General features: G+C 44.3%; 1 protein-coding gene across 27 annotated transcripts in view; it reads right to left on the bottom strand.

Annotated features, from left to right (window-relative positions):
- RIPOR3 (RIPOR family member 3) overlaps positions 1-23,119 on the bottom strand; it is a 177,747-nt gene that overhangs the window by 14,475 nt on the left and 140,153 nt on the right. For all 27 annotated transcript variants that reach the window (XM_061631275.1, XM_061631279.1, XM_061631276.1 and 24 more), the window contains 6 exons: positions 10,742-10,871; positions 8,016-8,630; positions 3,942-4,081; positions 3,046-3,184; positions 2,229-2,364; positions 169-330 (listed from right to left, as the gene is read on the bottom strand). In XM_061631275.1, the coding sequence (XP_061487259.1) occupies positions 169-330; positions 2,229-2,364; positions 3,046-3,184; positions 3,942-4,081; positions 8,016-8,630; positions 10,742-10,871 (1,322 nt within the window). The remainder of the gene's footprint in view (positions 1-168; positions 331-2,228; positions 2,365-3,045; positions 3,185-3,941; positions 4,082-8,015; positions 8,631-10,741; positions 10,872-23,119) is intronic.

Genomic DNA, 23,119 nt, shown 5'->3' with positions numbered 1-23,119 from the left:
GAACACAAAATTCATTTTAAAAATAAATGGCACTTGTTCCTTTGAACCAGTCACCCAACATTGTAATCATTTCACTACTTTGGACTTACTCTGATTCAAAACTGCTGCCAAGTTATAAAAAGTAAACAGTGGACAATCTCAATCAAATGGACAAATACAAACAAGTACCTTTTTCTAGGTGCCCTTGATAGTTCTCTTTTGTTTTGAACATCAATATGTATTTCAAAGGGTTCCAAAATCTCTCCACTGGACAGAACAGAATGCTACCCCGTTCAGTGCACTCACTCCATATCTTCAGGCAGTGCTTCTGCTTTTTAGCTTTTTGAATTACTGCAAAAGGTAAACTTTGAATGTCAGCAAAGGACCTGAAACTCATTTTCAGCTAAAAATGAAATACCAGATAGTGTGCTTGAGATGAGCCAGTGCTAATCTGTATCTATGCAAATACACATAGACATAGATAGGAAGGAATGTATAGACTGATGTATATGTCATCAAATTATGCCACTAGCATTTTTCAAATCTCAGTAAAAGCTTGATCCAAAGCCCCTTCATCAGTCTGTGCCGACTCAACAGTCAGAAACTCCTATGACAAGCAAAGGTGTCCAGGGAGAAGTGATATGTCTAAGGCAGACTTTTTGTTTTGCACGCAACTAAATGCTGGGAGGCTATTAGAAGTGGTAGATCTATTTGTAGGAGTGGTTAAGGCAGGGATAGGGAGCCAAATCCCATCAATCCCTGCCACTGGTTAGGGATGATGGGACCTGTAGTCCAACATCATTTGAATGGCAATAGATTTACCATTCCTGAGCTAAGGGCTATTTAGAACTATCTCAACAGCAAAAACATTATTATAGCTTGCACTCTATGCTACCCATGCAGTTTGGGTCCTACATTGCCTAAATAAAGGTAGCTCAAGGAGCATGTGGCTTCTGCAGACACAGACATTTTCATAATGAGTATTTTATTTTATTTGGTTGGTTGGTTTTCCTATTGTTTGACCAAGAAAAAAGTATTGTTTGTTCCCTGTTATCCAGTTGTGTGCCCAGGCAACAATTGTGTTAGGCTGAGTTTGTCATGCCTGGTCCTCATTTCTGGTGTCTGGTCCAGTTTCCTCAAAGTCTGTTTATTTCCCTCTTTCATTCTCCCTCAATTCTCAGCTTACCTTTCTTTCTGTGTGCTATGTGTGCTGTGGAAGTGTTTAAGTGCTAGGCAGAAACACGTAAACACTACTGATTGCCAAACAACCATTGGCTTCAGTAGGATCAGAATGCTTATTATTGCTGAAGGATGATGCAAAAAAAGCTTTGAGAAGGAAGATTGGTGTATTGGCCAGTGTCATAAAGCCACGGAAGCCTAAAACACAGCCAATCTTTTCAAGAATTTCTCCTCTGTAGTTCCAAGGGGGGAAAGAATATGGGAAGATTTCTCAAAACTCAGAGATCAAACCTCTATTACCTTATTCTCCTTCTGAATGCCTGATGAAACATTTGCCATCTGGACCAGTTCAGCTGAAGAAGACAGATAGATGTGAACACTCATTCATTCACAGTCATCTGGAGCATTATAGAAATAGGCAGGCTTACTGTACCATCAGGTCTGATAGTACAAAACTTTATTGTAAAGCTTTCAGACATGACCATGCCTGGACTTGCCACCAGGTACATAAACATCAGGTGTATTATGTGGTTCTTGGTTCTCCTTCAATGCCCCACTTCTACTAACCCCAAGGATTCTGCACTTTTCTTTTTAGAGTGCAGCTTGATTCACAGGTTTGAACAATTTGGACACTATCTGCAGGCAGTTTTGTGACTGTGCATCTTATCTGCTCTTAAGCGCCTCTTTCTCTGATACTCTATAGCTTGGATGAGTACACCAGTCAAGTCTAATTAACTTGTGCATGCGTCCGGGCATGTGTTGGGTGGTGAGACAGAGAGAGACTGTGTGTGTGAATGAATGGGTGTGTATCATGTGTGTTATATGTGTAGAAATACATGTGTGTGTGAGAGAGAGAGAGAGAGACTGTAGGGAGTCTCCACCCACTTTTGATTTGATCTCACCCAACACTGGAATGTGACCCCTGGAATGTTATCCACAAGACAATGGAACCCTCAAGTTTAAAAGGTTCCCCATCCCTGCTGAATGGAGGAGACAGAGAGGTTAAGGATTCTAGGGAGTGTTCCCGATGGCTTTTAGGGCCTGTTCCATGCCTCTACTTTTGGACTTACTCTCTTCAACAGAAGTTAGGTTCCGTGGCACAGGAGCAGCCAGAGCAGAGATTATCTCCAGAACATGTTTCTGTTGTGACACCTCTTCCAAAAGGCTCTCCTGGACAATCGGAGCTAAGTTTGGCATGACAAGTTTCTGGAAATAAAGAGGGGATGGAGAGAGACTACTACTCAGAGTCATAGATTAAGCACTGAACCAGCCAAATTCATCTGGACATGATCCAAAACTTATCTAGGCCGTTAGGGAAAACACCTGCCTCCCACCTTAGCTGCCGGGACTCGCACTGTCCAATGCAACCTAACAGCTGTGGGTTAATTACACTCCGCTGAGCCTGGATATGAATAAAACCATTTCCTTTCTGTTGAAATTGCTGTGTTGTATAGAGTACATGCTGATAAGCAGCTGCCAATATTATGGGCTACACAAAAATGCACAAAGATGATTCTTGCAATACAGCTGCTCTTGTGTTGCAATCCAAGGCTGGTCATAAAGGCCAGTTCACTAATATATGCATTTTTATGCACACTTTACCTTAATATATGCATTTTCTTTTATACATTACTTGGCTGGAGACTGCATTGCAAAATTCAGCACAGTGTGAATTTCGAAGGATTACTGCGTCAAAATGCAAATTAAGTAGGTTCATCTTTAAATGAGAACAGAATCAAATTTCTCCCCCATCCCTACTCATGACAAAATAACCTCATATAATGTAGGCAGAATGTCTGCCCTATGACTCCCATTCTGTCGGACTAATTATAGTAATTAGACTCCAATCTCCTAAAAAAAAAAAAGCAATGAAACGCAATTCCCCACCTGAAGAAGAGCTCTACAGAACTGCAGATGAACTTCCAGAAGTATATCTAGGTCATCACTGCCTGTGGTTAACTCTTTCTTTTCCGTTTTGGAATCATAACCCAGGGACAGAAGTGTGCCATCATTGTAGGTGCTGGTGCTAATGACAGGGGAAGAAAGCAAATAATTAATTGAAAGCAATGCAGGATGGGAGGTGCTGAATCAAGCTCCATCCTGTTGTAGCTTGCAATAGGAAATATGGTCACTGCTCCCTTTGGATTATGATGTGGATCAGATTCAATGTTTCTAGCTCAGAAAATTTAAAGGAATCCAGTGCAAGGAGCATAAGAACAGAACACCAGAAAAACCCTGCTGGATCAGATCAAAGGTCCATCCACTACAGCATCATGCTTGCCAGAGTGGTCAACCAGAGATTTCTGGAAACCACAAGCAATAGCCCTCTCCAGTTGTTGTTATTCAGTAATTGGTATTGGGCAGCATATTACCTCTATATAGCTATTGTGGCTTATGGCCTTTGACAGACCAATCCTCCATGAATTCATCTACTCTCCTTTTAAAGCTATCTAAACTGGAGACCATGATTGTTGTGGCTAATTTCATAAATCCCAGCAGAATAGTCAGGCACACTAGCTTGGAAGACTAATATAAGGAACTAGTGCTGGCTGGGGCTGATGAGAGTCATAGTCCAAAACATCTGGAGGACATCAGGTTGCTGAAGGCTACCCTGCTCAATACTAAAGTCAGCATAATTGTTAATACAGCCCTTGTTGGACTATCACTCTCGTACTCTCCCAGGGCTGTATATATCCAGCAATTCTGCAGATGGGGGAGGGGAAGGTTACCGAATGTGGTATACAGTTGCCAGGTAATCTATAAATTTATATAGGAGGACCTACCTGGTACTGCGGGTCCTTACACTCCCAAAGGATGACAGTTCATCAGCACTGCAGTCGGCGTTGAGGAAGTCAAAACTTTCCAGCACTGTCTCAACCATCAAGCTCTCCATGGAAGAGTGTTTCAGATGGAACTTTTTCGGCTATTGGTAAATGCAAAGTCAGCTGCATTTCCTTGTAAGTAGAAACTCTTTTCACCCAAATAGACATAGTGCTACCGAAAGCACTGATATCACCAGACATTTCATAACTGAATATTTCCCACCCCATTTTCTCTGTTGAGTTTTGCATTCAGAAGCAGGATATAAGGGTGAAAACCTACAGCTATGGTTTTTTATGTGGTCACTGCAGTTATGGTTATTTCACATGTGCAAATAATTACTAGATGTTGCAGTCTTAACATTTCCAAACTGAATTGAGATTGATCCTAAGATGTGATTGTTGTGCTTGTTCATGGGCTGCAGCCAGCATATCTTAGACAGCACCATTCCTTATATGAATGAATTGAAACTGCTAAGATCATCTTAGAGCCAAAACTAGATTTATCATGGGAGAGTCAGAGGATCTCACATGGTTCTTTAAAAAGTTAACAGCAGCCATGACGGGGGGGCAGGTTGACCACATACAAGACCAACAGAAGAAGATAAAAGAGGAAATAGTTTTCCATAAAATGTGCATGTGTCAATTTGCATCTTTAGATGCAAATCTAGAAATAATTATTATAATTGACATAGAAGTACAACACATCTCACCTTAGTGAGGAAACCTCTGACCAGGTGACCTGCTCAGTCTCTTACTTAGTTCCATACTGTTGATGAGCAGATTCAAGGCCCCTCCTCCTCTCTCTTTCTGATGGTTCTTTATGTTTAAGCTAGACTCCGACAAGAAGGCCCATCAAACAGAGCATGGTAGGCAACACAGCGGCCTCCAGATGTTTTGGACTATGACTCCCACATCTTCTTCAGCCAGCATAGCCAATGGTCAGGGATGGTGGGACCTGTAGTCCAAAACATCTGGAGAACACCATGCTGGCAACCCCTGAAATAGAGGCTGCCTTCTCAGAAAACTGTCTTCTGAAACCCTTCAAATATATGAGTCTTCTGTGAAGCAGAACACATGGAGCTGTACCCAACCAAGTTTTACTCAGAGTAAGCCCATTGAAATTAATGGGCATGGCTACCTTAGATACAATCTGTGAGCAGACTGGAAAGGCTCAGGTTGGCTCCAGACTGCAGGAGGGAGTGTTTTCTTCCATTTACTTTTATGTAATAATTGCTTCAACACAACACACAGATGAGCTCAAAGCGGCTCAAAACAACTAAACATTTTTAACAAATATAGCTAACATTTCAGCCGATAAGCTAGATCCACATCAACATAATATCAAGCACAATAATATATCAGGAACATAAACAGTTCAATACAAAAGCAATAGTTCAAAAATAATCAGGGGGAACTGATGGGAAGTTGTTGGATAACAATTGCTTGATGCGACATTGTATAACCTTCCCACAAACAAAGCAGAATGAATGCCCAATAAATAGCTGACATCATCTAACATCCTTGTTAAAGTTGTGGATGGTAATCAATGCTAGCCCTACTCAAAGAGGGCCCACTGAGTTAACAGACATGCCTAACTTTGGTTCATTAATTTCAATGGGTCCACTCTGAGTAGGACAACCCAGTGCAAACAAATCATAATGAGCACTCAATAAACAGGCAGTCTGGAAGTGAAACAAAAACCATTCCATAAACCACACAGACTCTGCTCTCACTAGGCCCATTTTCTATGTCATATCTCACGTAGGCCCTACAGGGCCCTGCTTTGACTTCTCTTGACAGTAAAAAGTGTAAAAGATCGGGGGGGGGTTCCTGGTAATTATAAAATGGCCTCCTTCAAGAAGTGTAGTTACGCACCTGCCTCCTAGCATTTAGGTTGCTGTATTTAAGAAAGTTTTGGTGCACTAAAAATCACTGTCAACTTTGAGTGCTCACTGGTCCTTGATTCACGATAGAAATAGATTTTAAGCCACTGTTGGGCAGTGTTATTTGTTCTTCTGATGTTTGTGGTGTGTTTTAAAACTGAAACTTAAGTTGCTTGGAGTGCTTTAGAAAAAGGTTGGATTTAAAAAATTAAATTAATAAACTGGGGAGTTCATTCTAGAAAAGTAGCTGTTTATCATGTTGCATAGTCTGTTGCAGCAAAAACACCAACAACTGAGCTTTTGTAGGCATGAGCAGGTCCATGAGGTGTTCAGTGAAACTGTTTCTCTGAAGGTGTGTGTGTGTGTAAGTAAGCTCGTACATAGAGCTGGTCTGCACATAACACTAAGTCAAATCATGGCACAGCACGAATGCATGAGCATGAAGGGAGAAGAGATCACAGACATTTTGCTCCTCCTCTGGTATTGCTGCTGCTGTATTGCTCTGAGCTAAGCCATGGTTTAGCTTGTCACATCTGAACCCTGCCTCATGGTTTGTCTTCGCCAAACAAACAGCAAGCAGTAAGCCACCTTACAACATGGTTTGTCTGGTGCTAGACAAACCATGAGCCTGGATTCAGACAACACACTACGCCAAACCATGGCTTAGCTCACAGTAGTACAGCAGGAGCAGGACTGGAGGAGTAGCAAAGTGGCCACAATCTCCTTCCTGGGAGTCTGCATGCTCACACATCGATACCAAGCCATCACTGGGCACAGAGCCGCCCCTAGGCACCGGAAAGCGGGGTAGTTGCCCCGGGCCCCAGGCTTTGGGGGGGCCCAGCACTTGGCGATCTGCATATAAAAGCAGCCGCCACGTTCTCCTCATGGCCGCAGTAGCAAGCTGAGGGGAGCATAGAAACGAGCCGGGAGAAAGAGCTGCAGCGGCAGCCTCCTGATGGCCGCGGTAGCGAGCCAGGAAGGAGAAAACCTCGCAGCGAGAAACACTAAGCGAGTCTACAACAAAGGCTGCAAAAAAGGGAGCAGCAGCCAAAAAATACAAAGCCGCCGCCACCGCCAACGAAGGCTGCAAAAAAGGTAGCCACAGCTGCAAGCTCCTAGCAGCCGAAATACAAAGCCTCTGCCGCTGCCTGGAGGAAAGGATATATAGAGAGAGAAAGAATGGGGGGGGGCAACTATGCTTTTGCCCCAGACCCCGCACATGCTAAAGGGAGGGCCTGACTGAGCATAGTGTTAGTATCAAGCAAAGCGAGTTCTAATTCATAATGTGCGTACCTCAGGGTTGGGGAATCTTAGGCTGGGGGCCAAATGTGGCCCTCCAGGCCTACCTGGCCCTCAGTACTCTCCCCAGTCCTGCTTTGTACCCTTCTTGCGTTTTTTGTCTAGAATGTGTTCTTGAACTCTGATCATGCTTCTTGCCTTCATGGATGGAGGATAGAGAGGGTGAGTCAGTGGATGCAAAAACTGTACAAAGATAAAATTCACATCCGTTGCTCTGTCCACTTTTGCTTCTAGCCCCACTCACAAATCAGAATTGGCATGTGGCCCCTGGAAGTTTGCACAGAAGGAAATGCGGCCCTTGGGTAGAAAAAGGTGCTGCACTTCTGGCGCACCTGGACATTTCCCTTGTAAAAGGACCTTGATTTCTTCAATGGATTGATTCATAACTAATTTCTTTTATTTCCAAAAGCATTTTCACACATTTTCAGTCTAATCTTGCACAACAGTATTGTCCCCCACTGCACGTGTGTGTGTATGCGAGTGTGTGTGCACATGCACTTTCCATGTCCATCCCAGGCAATTGATGAAGTTGGTACTTGCCTATGGAAGCTTATGCAGCTATAAGCTAAGGCAGGGATGGAGAACATACGGTCCTCCAGCTGTTGTTCAACTCAAACTCCTATCAGCCCCAGTCAGCATGGCCAATGGTCAGGGATGTAGTCCAACAATATCTGGAGGGCCACAGATTCCCCAGACCTTCTTTGAGGAGTTTTTCCTCTAAGGACTTTTTCACCCCTATGTGCTCATGCATGATCCAGATGCCTGTGTACACATTCTTGTAATCTTTGAGCATTGGGAATCTATTCATGGAAATAATGAGCAGCAAGATCTAAAAGTGACATAAATACCGTACCTTTAATTTGCCCCGGATACAGAAAAGCTGGTATTCCAGTTCCTCCAGTTGGGCGGGGATAGGATATTGTGATTTCAGCAGATGTAACACTTCCTGCAGGGTCTTCTCAATCAATCTGGTCCTTCCAGCACAACTGGAATCAACATCACCTTTCAAGCCCCTTCGACCAGCAGAAAGGGCCTTCCTTTGTTGTGCTAAAGAGTGACTCCTGTCCCGGATTATGGATCTGCTCTTGCCTTTCTCCTGATCCAGTGGGCACAATGGGATGGTGAGAGCAGTGTCAGCATGGGGTGTCTCTTGTAGGATGTCTAGAGTCCTGTGGCTGAGGGGCTGGCACAGTGAAATGTCCCGTTGCTCTCCTTCCACACAAACATCTTGTAGGATAGCCAGTGGTACTGGCAGCGTCCTTTGATTTGAGGGTGGAGTCACGTTCCTGCTTTCAATCCCTTTCTGGTCCTCTGAGCTGAACGAGCTGCCTTCAGCCATCTCAGTCAGGCTGTGGGTCGTACTCCTCAGACTCATGTTAAAATTACAGTCGGCCAAGTAGCTCAGGATGCAGGGATCTTGGGCCTCATCACCAATATCTGTTTGCTTTTTCTCTTGCTGCAACACAGACTGAGGCAAACAGAAAGAGATTGGGGAGAGAAATCTGCTGTTTCTTTGAAAAAATCTTTTTTACAACATGTAAGCTCAGACCCCTGAAGCCAGGGATGGGGACCCAGTGAGCCTCCAGACGTTGCTAAACTATAACCCCCATCATCTCTGATCACTGGCTGAGGATAGGAACGGGTGAAAATCTGTCAATTTTGGTTTCTCTCTGTTTCTCATCTTTCCAATCAAAAGTTCAGTTCTCCACGTTTCCACAAGAATTTTACTCTTTTTTTAAAAAAAAGGTTCTCCTCAAGATTCGTCAGCATTTTAGTGCAAATTTCTCCTAATATTTTTGTAAGCATCTTTGCCTAATATACACCTTTTTGCAGAGCGCTGTTACGAGGTTGAAGGCCCTGGAGCCTGCTGACTAAAATTCCCACCCCACACTCCCCCTGTGTTGCTGGCTATGCGTTCCTGAGGTATTGTGCAAAGGACAAGGGCAGGTGGAGAGAAACAAAATTAACCAAGAGCTACTGAATAAATGTTATCTTCTCCTTGACAGATTTCCTCATGCACAGCAGAATCATCCCATTGTTCAAAAAGTAGCCTGAGTTTCTCAGGGTCAGCAAGAAACATACACACACACGCACACACGAAATCGCCTCATACCCAGACCCCCTCCTTTGCAGCGAGGTGAGAGAGAAAAAGTATTTTAAAAAAGAGGCTTGAATCTAGGAAGGGGGGGATGTTGGTGATCTGAGCTCCAACACGTGCAACAACACTCTTACGCAGGACTGCAGGGAGAAGAACCAGGAAGAGATTTTGTGTCTCCGCACACACCTTGAGACAAACAGAATCTTTCCTGGTTTTGAACCAGAGCTCTTCCACATCACTTCAGCTGTATCCAACTGCCCACTCCTGGGCCTAGGATAGGTAATCTCTCCTACCTATCACTTTTTATAGTAATAGAGTCCTTTGATCTCTTTAAAGTTATGAATGGGTTAGGATATTAATGATTGATGCTGCCATGCACCCAGTAATTTTGTAATGCTATCCTGCTCTTTTCTCTCAATAAAAGAAAGCTTTGCTTTAGTCTGGTTTGGACCTGCATTTCTTGGGTTATACACGCACCATTTAAGCATATTTCAGGGCACAGTGTTTGTTTTATCCCTAGCCAGAGATCCCCCTCCTCTCAAGGAGGTGTGTTTCATGAGACATGTGGGTGGCAAGTTCACACACTCAGGTTCCCAAGAGCACGTGTCGTAACAGCACTTTCCCCTAATACAATGCATTTTTGTATGTTATATGAAGTAATATGAGGGCGGTATTCAACTATTTCAGCTAGTGCAGGGAGATTTCCCCCTCTCCTCCCGATGCGCATGCCCCGTTCCAACCATAAACAGGTCAGGAGGGTCGCGGGAGCATCCACAACACATTTAGTGGGCGCGCAAGAGGAAAAGAGGGGGAGAACATTCCATTGCGCAAGGAACAATCTTCGTGCTGATGGAACATTTGACTTAGCACTACATTGAACACAACCCTATGCATTTATATGTACACTTTTCCCCAGTATATGCATTCTGTACGCATTACCTGACTGGAGAATTGTAAGCGTTTTTCACAGACCCATCGTAGACCACCTGAATGAAGCTTGTGGACCACAGTTTGGGAACCCCTGATCTCATACATTGTTTTTCAGACTTTTCACCTTCATGGAACCCTATTCAACTGCTTGAAGATACTTGGTGCTTTACTATACCTTCATTTCATGTATTAGCAACAGTCCTACACAACAAGGTTGGTATTTAAAGGGAGCGAGGACATGCAACTCATATAGCATGGAGCTGACATTTATTTACAAGAGGCTGCTAAATGAGTAGGTCAGCATCACATACATTTCTTTCTTTGCCCAATATATTTCAACAAGTGGGACAATTTTTTTTAGGTTTTTCACAATAGGCCGAAAAGAGGCTATAGGGCAGATATGGGGAACCTTTGGCCCACCAGATGTTGCTGAACTACATCTCCCATCATCCTTGGTCATTGGAAATGCTTGCTGGAGGGCTAAAAGTTCCCCACACCCGCTTGTGTGGGGGCTTGAGCAGAGAAGTTCTTCCCACCCCAATCCTACTTACCAGGTAATATTTCTCTCGGAAGCTGGGAGTGTTTGGAGGAGTCCAGCTATATATGGAGCTTTTTCTGCTCCCCGCAGAAAACTTGGAGGCAGATCCAGGAGACAAAATTAGGCTCTCACTATCAAAAGGGCTATGGGTGAGAAATACAATTAACTCAGAACTCTTAAGTCAAAGGTTTCATGTGCCATAACGCTTAGGAACTTTCATTCTTCTCTAACAAACAGCTGACATTCCCAGAGCATGTTTGTACAATCTCATTGGGCAAAAAAATGTGCAATTGTTAACTATTTTATTTAATCAAAGGAGCCCAGGGCAGCCATGTTGCCAGAGATATAGACATCTTACTTTAAGGTATCGATTCTGTTGCGGGAATGTCTTACTTCCTCAGCAGAAAGAAAAACAGCAATATTTGTCGCTGGAAAAATGCAGTTTTTCTACTCAGCTAAGACATCTGTTACAGTACAGTACAGTATAGAATATGGTTGTGCGAGTAGTGTATGGCACCCATGACATTACTAGCGTGTCATGTGCATCTAGCACCCACAGTTGTGTGTATGTCAATACCATTTTTTTTGCTCAAGGTCCTAAGAATGTTAGAGAGAACTGTCCATAGACAAGCAGGTATATCCCTCAGCCCTGCAAAAATCCAAAAGGTAGCAACCAAGAAAACTCCTTCTACAACCGAGTTCTTTTTTTAGTGGGAAATTTAAAAAAAAATCTGCTAAGGCAAATTCCAAAGAAAATGAAATTTATTCGCCCCAAATTGCAGGCTTGAAAAGAGTGAATGACAACAGTTGTGAAGTGTCGCTCACATTGAAAACTGCTGGTGAGGCTCTGAGTTGTTTACAACAGCCCTGCAATGTTGTCCAGAGCATGCTCAGTGAACATGGAATGCTGCCTCACTGGGGGGGGGGGCAGAAAACTGTGGTTGGTGGTGGAGTGGAGCAGCTAAAACCCTGAACAGAAAAACTCCACACTGCAACATTTTGTTGCAGGGCCCCATTCATCAGTCTTAAAGAGACATCTGAATATACACATATTTGTCACCTTAAAAAATGCTCTGAGAACAGTATCTCAAGACATAAATATTCATAAATAATGGTGGATACCATCCTTGAACATAGGCACTGACTGAACAATGATCTTGAGGCAGGAGGCCATCTCTTTACAAGACTATTTACAAGAGAATTTTCTACAAGATGCTCTTAAGTCCTATTGATTTCATTTGGATTTGCTTTCAAGTATGTGTGCTGGGAGGTGGGGCTTCATCCCAGTCTGAAGACAACGGAAGCACAGGTAACTCCCAGCAGTATCCCTTACTATGAAAGTGTTGCTGTGATACCATCATGGAAGTAGAGCTTTCACAGTGGCTGTGAACACACTTGTCACCAGATCTAAGCATTTCCATTAACCATGCCTGGAGGGGGAATGGGTTGATCTGCTGATCAGTTGCAAAATCTCTTTGAATCTGATTTTTTTTAAATGCACTTAAACTGCTCTCACCAGGTTTTACAGTAAAAAGGGGTGGAGTTTGACTAGCATCATGTACCCCGGTTTTTGGAAGAGAGAGGTAGAGATGCACTGGAAATGGCAGAACAGTGAGTGTGTTTCTACGCAGTGTTAAGTCCAATTCAGGTTAATTGGCTACACACAGTGTCACACAGTTGGGGTTCATCAAAGCAAGTCACTGCCACAGAGGAAGATTAGCAGTCCATTGTTTTTTCTCATTTTGTAACAAAATAAAGATCTCTCAGTGACAGGAAAAGATTCCATGCGTAGCAGAACCCCACAGTTACTTACAAGTCCAGAAAGTTTCACTTTTGTTCCAAATGCCTACATTTTATTTTGTGACTAATATGTAGAAAAGATACATGTAACCAGTTTATAGTTTTCACTGTTAAAGCATCAATTTAGTTTAGAGTACAAGCTGCAAACCTGATCACACATACACACACCAACATCCCATAGGTTTAATTGTGATTTGGTGTCACCTAACAGCAACTCCACCCTCGAAAAGGCAAAATCAATATTGCTCTCCATGCACCAGCATTTGCGAGTGAAGGGGCAAAATAAGACAAGGACACATCAGCTTGGGTTGAACAAGGGCCACTTTATTAAACTATACAAAAACACCTTTTAAAGTGACCTGCAGAGGGAAACCTAGGTGCGGAACTATCTATAAGCAAGCATCTTGCCATACAGCTCATGGGTGACCAGCCCCTGCTTGGGACAAGGGCATGCCCCATCTGCTTACCCCTTCTGCAAGCCACACCCAGTAGGTGAGTAGGGGGGCCTTTTCAGGTCACCACTCCCCGGGGCCGCACAACCCTCGGGTGGATGAGTTAAGTTGGCCCCAAAAGCAGCCCATATCCTGCCCTCAAGCCGCAAAGCTCTGACAGACAGGCCTCTGGAACCGCCAATCACCTCCAAAGGTGCCTAAGGGGGCCACCGAGCTGTCCTTACCTATTTCCCTTTCCGCACCTTCCCGCCACAAAAAGGGGACAAATTTCTATTTAGTCCCCTTTTACCCACTGCTGAGAAGTACCTCTCGCAGACACCACTGCAGGTCTGCCAAAAAGACGTTACCTGCGTCAGACAGGTGAACGCCATCAGCCCTGTACAGTTCACCCATCCAATGCTGAATGCAGGGTGTGAAATAGCCAACCCCCCCTGCCCCAGAATAGCCAACCAAATTTGCCGGTTGACCTTCTTTCGTGCTTGGTCCATCCCTATCGGGCTCCAGACACCACGCCAAACACTTCGCGGGAGTATGTCTGACCAAAGCAGACGTACCCAAGGCCGACATTGCCTTATTAACTGCATGCCATGCATGCCTGCCAAACTGAGGGCCATGCCCTTTCGTTGCAACTGAGGGCCATGCCCTTAAGTAACCAAGGCCATTGTTGCCTCCTGAACTGCATGTCCACACATGCCTGCCAAACTGAGGGCCATGCCCTTCCGTTGCCTCCTGAACTGCATGTCCGCACATGCCTGCCAAACTGAGGGCCATGCCCTTCCGTTGCCTCCTGAACTGCATGTCCGCACATGCCTGCCAAACTGAGGGCCATGCCCTTCTGTTGCCTCCTGAACTGCATGTCCGCACATGCCTGCCAAACTGAGGGCCATGCCCTTCTGTTGCCTTGCCAACTGCATGTCCGCACATGCCTGCCAAACTGAGGGCCATGCCCTTAAGTAACTGAGGCCATTGTTGCCTCCTGAACTGCATGTCCGCACATGCCTGCCAAACTGAGGGCCATGCCCTTCCATTGCCTCGCCAACTGCATGTCCGCACATGCCTGCCAAACTGAGGGCCATGCCCTTAGGTAACCGAGGCCATTGTTGCATCCCAAACTGCATGTCTGCACATGCCCGCCACCTGAGGGCCTTGCCTCAAATACTGAGGTCATTCCCAACTCGGGGAATGACCACCACATGCGGAGATGTCTGCACTGAACCAAGCTGGAACAAAGTGGGTAGGAGCCTGTCCCAAAGTATTCCTCGCCAGCCAAGCCCATTGACTGAGGCCTAACTGTAAGCCCAGGATAGGGTGCGCAGCTGCTCCATCCCTGTCCAGCAACATTGCCAGTCCATCAGTGTTATACAGATACAACTCCCTTCCCTGGAGACATCTGATTGCTGGAGGGCCCGTCGAGACAAATCTCCCTTGGATCCGGCCACCACCTCACCTATCCAAAAAGCTCCAAAAACCAGCATAAGGGCTGCCGCCTGGAATAGTCTGGCTTCATAGCTTGAGGAGCATACTGTTTTTCACTGGCCCACCATACTCAATAAAATGTCCCGTGAGAAAGGGCAACGGGGATCGAGGATGGCAGGGTGTTCTCTAGCCCACCCAGCCAACATACGGCGGACTCTGAAGTCCCTGGAATAAGTGGGAAAATCATCAGCCTTTACCTCGAAGTGCTTGGACTGAGGGGCCCAGTCTCCAGCCATTCACTAGGCAATCCCAGCAGGTGACTCACTGAATAGGCCACTCTGGTGCATAGCCCTTGCCGGCCCAGAAGTCCTGGGAAAAACCCCTCCTGCATTCTGATAGCTGTTGAGCATGCTGGGGCGACAGACCGGCTTATGGCCATCTTTGACTCTGCTCCCCAATCTCCCAATGTGCGGTTGCACAGCACAGCTGAACCGCTCCACCTGAGTCTACCTTACCATGCCCCAAAAGAAAACATTAAAATCTGGGCACTAAAGAACAAAGGAACAGACAAGGGCCATAACCCTACCTAAAATGGACGGGAGAGTTCCCAAGCCTCACTGCCTATAAGTCCAAGCCTGCAGCCAGCACAAAACCCCCGATGCATCCACGGACTTCCAGTTCTACCTCCCAGCCCTACCTAGAGATGCTATGGACCTTCAGCCTGCAGTTCAGAGGCTCTAGCCCTGAGCTATGTAACGTAATTCTACAGCAAGTTAGTTAGTTCTTCCCCAGGAGTGTGGGAAAACTAGACCAAATGATTTGGGCAAGAATATAAAATGTAACCTGCAGTTTGACTCTAATTTCTTGATCAATATTTGATCACAACAAGCATTAAATTATTATACAGCCACAAACCTGAACCTGTAGTAAGGCTGTGGAAGCCCTGCTACGACCTCATAAACCACTGGAAAAGACCTCTAATACCTGGAGGGCAGACAAGAAACACTTTCTTGGCCTAACTGTCATGAAACCCTTACTGCCTGACCACATGAGTATGATTGGTGGTGAATTAGGTGGTATGCCCAGGAAGGTTAACACCGGGCAGGATGGTCCATTGACACAGCCATTAAGATGAACCAGTTACATAGCCATTCCATAATCTGTGACATCAGGTGTTAACATGCATCCAATTTTTTTTTTTTACCCTCTCATCCCAACAGCCCCTTCAAGGAAGGAGCTGAAGCGCTCCATGAGAGAACAGAGCAGCCTATATGTAATGCTCTACCTCATAGAATTGACTGAAAAGGCAAAAACCCAGCAGCTATAAATCCCCTTGTATCCCCACAGTAGATGAAAAAACAGATTAGATCTCATACTTTCCCATAGGCAGTGCATTAACTAACTGGTAGGAAGCCATTACTGATTGCCATTGCGTCTATGCCCAAGACAAATTTAAGAGTGCAGTCCCTTAAGGCAAGCCCTGAGACTACAATATGGGATCCAGAAACTGAAAGAAAACCCCATAACAAAACAAACCTCCCCAGGAACTGGGCAGTCTGCAAGCAAGGTCCCAGTACCTCGAGCTTAACAGGGGAGGAACGCTTTCCTTGAGCAGCTACTGCTGGGTGCTTCTCCTCACCGCTGTGAGGGCCACTGGCCTCATATTTCCCTGTTTCACATAAAGAAAGGAAATAATTTATGAGTAAGCACACTTTCCCAGCCACTATTTTAGTGCAGCTAACCCAGTTCCCCAAAGCACAGATACTGGAGATATAGCGCTGCCACCCATATTTGGCCCACTGCAGCAGCCTCCCCCTTGTAGGCTCCCAAACACCTATCATAATAGATGTCCAAAATGCAAAATTAACATCCTATATCCCTTTCCAGTAAATGATATCATAAATCCAAGAGCAGCAGATGCTGAGGATGTGTTGCTGTCACCAATATGTGGCTGCACTATAGCAGGTTTTCCAACACATATCTAAATAGATGAGCCAATGCAACAGTTGCACGCTATATGTAATTCCAGGTAATGATATCAGAAGTCCTAACTAAAATGTAATTTCAGGTAATGATGTTTCGTTGTTGGTGCCACAATCCTCAGTAAAGGGGGGAAGAGTCTGCCTGGACCTTAAAAGGCAGCCCTATGTCAATAAGAGTCTAAGATCCTGTAATATGAGGGATCTCTATTAGGCAAATCGGGCTTTCCTCTTTATTCCTATTCCCCAGTCAATATGATTACCATCTGCTAAACTTTCCATTCCTAACTAAATTCAGGTAAATGCCTCTTCTGTCTCAGAGTAAACAAATAGCCTGAAATTAACACTTGGAATGCAAAAGGACCGCTCACTTAAGATACAGCGATTTAGACATTTTCTAGCAAACTGTTATCTCCGCCCTTATTATCATATAACTATGAAAGGACCAAAGGCTTAAAAGGCTCACTAGGCCCCACCAATATACTAGTATGTAGTATAATAATCATATAATTAAGTACTTCAAACCTCATACATGCCTGGGCCTAGCAAGAAGTTGTACCTATGCCTGGGCCTAGCAAGAAGTCATAAGCCTCACAAAAGGGCTCTGCCATCACATCATGCATCCACCCTGTAATAATATAATAAAGAACCAACCTGTGTATATCATCAGGGGGGGCTAAGCTGAACCTGTTGGGGGGAGAGTGCTCAGAGGGAACTTAAACTAGAAGGATTAGATACAATTTCTTTTGTTCGTCCCTTTTATTCTGATTTATTTTTAATTTCCCTTTATGTGCATGAGTCTTATCTTTAACCAGTGTATTAGCATGACTATATTTAATTTTGTTTGTATATCCAGTATAGTCTCATTTATTTTTAAACTTCCTGTGTCTTTCTTTTAACCAGCAGCAGCACTAACGTCGCGCTGCTCAATAGAAAGCCTCAATCAACCCCTCCACAACTGCTAGGTGGGCAGGGTATCAGACGTGCCGCTGCTAGGCCCCACTACGAGGCCCACTGGTCAGGCCCCTTTACGAGGCCTGCCCCAGTCGCAGCCACGCCGCAACGCTACCACCCACAGCTGTTGGGGCTCCCAAAACCCCCTCTGGGGGTAACCAATTAGGCCTAATAGGCCCAACCAACGCCAACTGTCCTGCAGCTTTCTCTGCTATGTCCCTCATCATCCTCTCGTCGCTCGTTGAAAGAGGAGGTAGGAGGGGCGGCCTGGCCTTAAATAGGCCCATGGCCCCTCCCCTCCCTGCCGCACGTCACGCACATGTAACGCTGCGATACACGACGTTGCCCTTAACGAAGATGGCTGCGGCAGCATCGCTCCCTCCTCGCAACTATGCCCCGCTTATCCATGCTGCGCAGGTAAGTGGGGCTTCATTTCTGACTGCCATTGGCTCTGGCTCCACCTACTGTTGACCTCCCTGCATTCCGCCCCACCAGTTCCAATAGGCACCCTACCACCACTGCTGGGAGGATAAGACAATTCTGCCAGCAAAGACTTAAAAGTAGGGATGGCACACACACAACTTTGTAAAGCCAAAAAGTCAAGAGTATCAAACAGAGATAAATATGATCAATCTATATATACATAACATCAAATATCCAGAATACCATTAAATGTGTTACAAAAATTTATTACATAAAAATGGAGTACTATCTAGTAACATAAAAAGAAAGCAGATTAACACAAATCCAGAAGATACAAGATAATGATCAAACTCTGTGATACGACTGAGATAAATATATTAAAAAAAACATATGTTTATACAGATTGATTATATTTATCTAAGTTTGTTACTCTTGATTTTTTCCATTATATTGTTGGTTCGTCAGTAGGGGAATATTTTTTCCTTTTTTGAGCACTTGTTTTGACACATACCACTTTGAACATATATGCATAAACATCTGCACTAGGAATGGCAAGGGTTACAGTTGTTTGAAAATAAAGGAATGCCAACCACGTTACTACTTTTTCTTAGAAACACAGGTGTTAGCATCAGTATTCCCGCAGCAATCATGTTTATCCCATAAAACAGAGAGCCACTCACAATGATGTGAACAATAGCAGCTGTAATCAGACACTTTGGGCAGTATGCAACTAATGCGTCCTGTCAGCACAAGGATTTTCACTTGTGGAAAGAACTTCCCACTCTCCTCTCCCTGCACCACCCCCAAATCTACTCCTGAGGGTTGAGGGAACCCTTATAACAGATTTTGGGGGCGTGTCTGGGAGGAGAGGGGGTGAAGTCCCATCATCTAAGCAGAAATCCTTGCACTGACTGGACACGTTACCTAACACTACTTTAGATACAACCCTTAATGTTGAAACACAAGGAAAAGATAAAAACAACATTCTGTATAGAAATTCATTCGTTTGAAATCCACTATTTCTTTGGTTGCCCAGCAGTTGCCACCATGGCAGAAGCTGGGGGCCCATGCAGTGATAGCAGGAGTCTGGTGACTGCAGGCAGTGAGAGATGGAGGGAGCAGGGATGCCACATCATCATCACTCTAATCCTTGCAACCTGAAATAGGGCTGGGTCAGAGGAAAAGTTCCTTGCTGGGCAAGGAGGAGGATACATTTATGGGACTTCCTGTACAGTTGTTACTATTATTATTACTATTAATTGAACTTTATCCCACCCTTCCTCCCAGAAGGAGCCCAGGGCTGCAAAGGACAAAACACTAAAAACATCTTAAAACATCTCAAAGGCAAAACATCTTAAAAACATCTTTTAAAAATATCTTTTAAAACATCTTAAAAAGCAATTTCAAAACATACGCAGACTGGGATAAGGTTTCTACTTAAAATTTAAAAATTGATATTATAGAAAGATACACATTCTGTCCACCATTGCTCTTTAATAAAAAAAGAAAAAAAGCTGCTGAAACCAGCAAGCACACCCTTCTCCTGGCTAGCTACAAAGAATGTGCTTTGAGGTGTGGCCTTCAAGGAAACAGCTCTGCATTTGCTCAGAACCAATGTATTGTTATGAGCATGGGGGTTGCGATGGATGATTCCTGTGTCACCTTTCCAGCCTCTGGTTTGGAATCCTGTGCCTTGGAATGAGGAACTCTCTGCTGGTCAAATGAGTCTTTTGTTAACCAAATAGATTGGCCAGGTAAGGTAATGGGCCGATCAGTTGCCTAGCAATGGTGAATGGGCCAGGGAGACCCTTTTGTCATTGAAACTCTTCAGGAGAGCCTCTTCCCCACTCCTGGCAGCTAGCAGGAGTTGTGCTTGTAGTTTGAGTGTGTCTAGAGAATTGCTGGGAACTGGAAGGCAGGCAGAGAGAGACTGCCTCTCTGCACCATGGCCTTTGGGGTGCCTCCTGCAACCCAGATGGAAAAGCTGGATATTGGACTGCTGATGCATTGAACCCCTCCATCCTTGAGCTCAGGTTGGAATGTATGTAAATAAATAAACCATATTTCATAAAGACACCACAGTCTCTGCTGACCTTCCCCAAAGGAAACCAAACCCTGGATAGGCGCAGGGACCCCTGAAATCTCACCGATCAGAGGGAGGCGTGCAACAGTATGATTCTGATATAGACTAAAGCTATCACATTGGGCTGCTCTTGAAACAGCCCCCCCCCCGCATCTTGCTGATTCCTCCCTAGTTTGCTACACTGGCTGTGCTAGATAGCCCTCATAACAGTGGAACAGGGACTGGAAAATAGGCAGCTTCCCCAGGTCACATGGCTTTTCTGTCTGGAGGCACATGGGAGGGACGTCTTTGGCCAGAGAAAAGGAGATAGACAGAAATGCCTCCCCAAGCCTCTAGTTCACAGAAGTATAAAACGTCTATGGTACAGGAAAGAGTATGGGTGAAGATTCTTTTTTTCTTTTTTTTTAAAGGCTTGAGATTCTCCTTGGGAGGGTTGTGGCCTAGGAGCCCTAGTGGACCTCCACTGCTTCAAGTCTGGCCCTTCCTAACAGCACTTACCAAAGCAGTGTCTTGCAGGCTGTTAAAAGATTTATTGTAGCAGCAGCTTTGTAGACGAGAAGTCTGTAAGTGTGCATGTCTTTCTGGCACCTCCTAGGGATGGGGGGAGGAACCTGAAGCCCTTGGCATAATGTTACACATTCCCCAGTATCATCCTGCTATTATGAATGTGCCATCCCCATTCTTCACTCTACAGTCAATGTGCCCCCCCCAGTCACTACTGCATTCTTTTCTGTGTGTATGTATGCGTGCATGTGAACATACATTTTGCCGTATGAGAGAGATCAGGTCAGATCTTTATTAATGGAGGGAGGAAGAAAGAGGGACTAGGGGTGAGGGAGTGTTTGGGTTCCATCCACCATCAGCTGCAACCCCAGTGGACTTTTCCCATAGGTCAACTGCCCTGCACAAAAAAAAGGCTTTCTTCCTGCTCTTAAGGTATCCTCTCTCCAATCTCAGTAAAGTTTTAAAAAGCACACGCACACACATACCCCAAGACAGACAGTAGCTGTTTTTTAAATAAGTGATTTTATATTGAAAAGGTATCTGCTGTGTCTGTCTGTGGCTGCAAGCAAGTAAATGAGTCTGCCTGAAAAATTAACGTATTGGGTGATTTTTAGACAAGGTCTTTGAGAATCCAGCTGATGAAAGAGCAACATGTTGAACAAAACTCAAACTTTGCAAAAACATGTTTAGATTTCCTTGGAAGGATTTGCTCATAAAATAAAACATGCCATCAGATAAAGGGTTCCTCAAAAAAGTTTTTTTCTGGGAGGCAAAACAAGGATTGTAATTTTTTGTTATTTTTCCTTCATAAATGACAATGCAGGAATCCCCTCTCGTGTTCTCATTTATATACAAATCTAGCATATCATCTGAATATATTTTCACACACACAATTTACTTACGACAGAAGTTAGGCTGACAGGTTTGTATTTTCCTGGAATCCCAAAACACATGCCTCAAAAGAACAATTCCCAGTGCTCCTTGGGGAAAACCATGATTAAGAAATAACAGGAAGATTATCTTGCTCTGGGCTCAAGGGAAGATTAGAGTACTTGATTTAAGATTTTTATTTTTAAAAACTGGCTTAAAAGATATCCTGTTAGTTTGTCCTGTTTATTATATAATTTTGACTTATGGATTTTAGTAATTTTTTGTAAACCACTTTAGGAGGTAGTATATAATACTGACATAAGGTGAAAAATCTCATGCATGCTTATTCAGAAATAAATCCCACTGTTTTCAAAGGGCTTACTCCGAGGTAAGCACACCTTAGTGACAACTACAATATGTAATTAATGGAGTTGCTTATAATACAGATAAAGTTCCAAAGGCACTTGGTACCATTTGGTATTGAAGAGGATCTGGCCCAGAGCAGCGTTCAGATAGAAACTACTTGGAAATCCCAAACAAGCTACTTTGAGTTCCTTTCAGGAAAAACAATGCATAAATAAATAGAGTTAGCAAGATGTTATAGGGAAGCATCACTGAATTCTTTCTCCCTGTTCTCAGCTAGGTTTTGGTCACCTTTGCAGCTGCTTCATCTAGACTTTTTGTTGCTGGGGAGATGGGGCACAGTTTTTAAAGGCATGGATCTTATAACTTTAAAAATTGCCATAATGTTGCAGCTTTCTCCATTGGTTCAAGAAATTGAAGCCTAACAATGGGGAACCTGTGGGCCTACAGATATTACTGGACTCTCATCTCCCATCAGCCCCAGCACCATGGCCAATGGTTAAGGATGATTGGAGCTGTAGTCCAACAACATCTGGAGGGCCACAGGCTCCCCATCTTCTCCTGCTGCAGGATAGATGATTGGTCTCCTGCTGCTGCTGTCACAACATTCCAAACATGCAAATAGGAGAGAGAAGAGAGGGAGAAGATTGCTTATTGGCTGCTGCTTTCACAACAGTTTTAATTCTACACTGAGTGAGCCTTTGTCTTAGCATTGCTCCTAGGGAGAAGGGGCTTTTGAGAGGGCTCTTTCCCTGGGAAAAAGATCAGAGGTGCCTCAAACACAATTATTTCACTCCCTCTTAGCTTTTCTGATAGAACCTCTCCTGCCAGCAACAGTGAAGCAGCTCAGGAGGTGGGCAGGCTCCCAGATGTTACAGACACACCTAGGATATCATTATATAAACAAAATATGATAATCTTATATTGTCTGCTGTGCAACTTCAAAATGGACATTCATTCCAAATCCACTTATGTTTGTACAAGGGATTGCCAAAGCTGCCACAAGAGGTCCCAGTTTAAGTTTAGAGTAAAAACATTTCCTGTACGTGTAGAGAAGAATTTAAGGCTAAGGAGAAATGGTGCATGCATTTCTGGAATTATAGAGATAGCAGCAGGGAAGGGCTGGCAAACTGTAAGTGAGCCAGGAGGAGTTGCTGCAAAGAGCACCATGGAAACTTTTGACACACAAAAAAGGAGCATTGGAATCAAACTTTCTCTGCTTTTGGCTTCACAAAATGCTCTCTCAATATAATGCTACAGCCAGAATATGAAGAGGCTTGTCGGCACTACAGCGTTACAATAAAGACACTAGCAAGCTGAAGCTGATTTAGTCAGTAGCTAATATCCAAGATCTACACTGAAAACATGAGATGGGACATGAATTGCAGGGAAGCTACAAAGGATCCAGTCCTGCTACCGTCTTTAGAAGGATATTAAAAGGGGGCATGATTTGGCTCAAATTGGAGGGAGGGAGAAGGAAATGGGTGACATTAAAGCAGAGCTTGTAAAAGTTACTTTTTTGAACTACAACTCCCATCAGCCCAATC

This window comes from Rhineura floridana, chromosome 6, assembly GCF_030035675.1.
Source record: "Rhineura floridana isolate rRhiFlo1 chromosome 6, rRhiFlo1.hap2, whole genome shotgun sequence".
In the NCBI taxonomy this organism is placed as follows: domain Eukaryota; kingdom Metazoa; phylum Chordata; class Lepidosauria; order Squamata; family Rhineuridae; genus Rhineura; species Rhineura floridana.
Note: the sequence above shows the minus strand (reverse complement) of the source record. Positions and strands in the feature narration are given on the sequence as shown.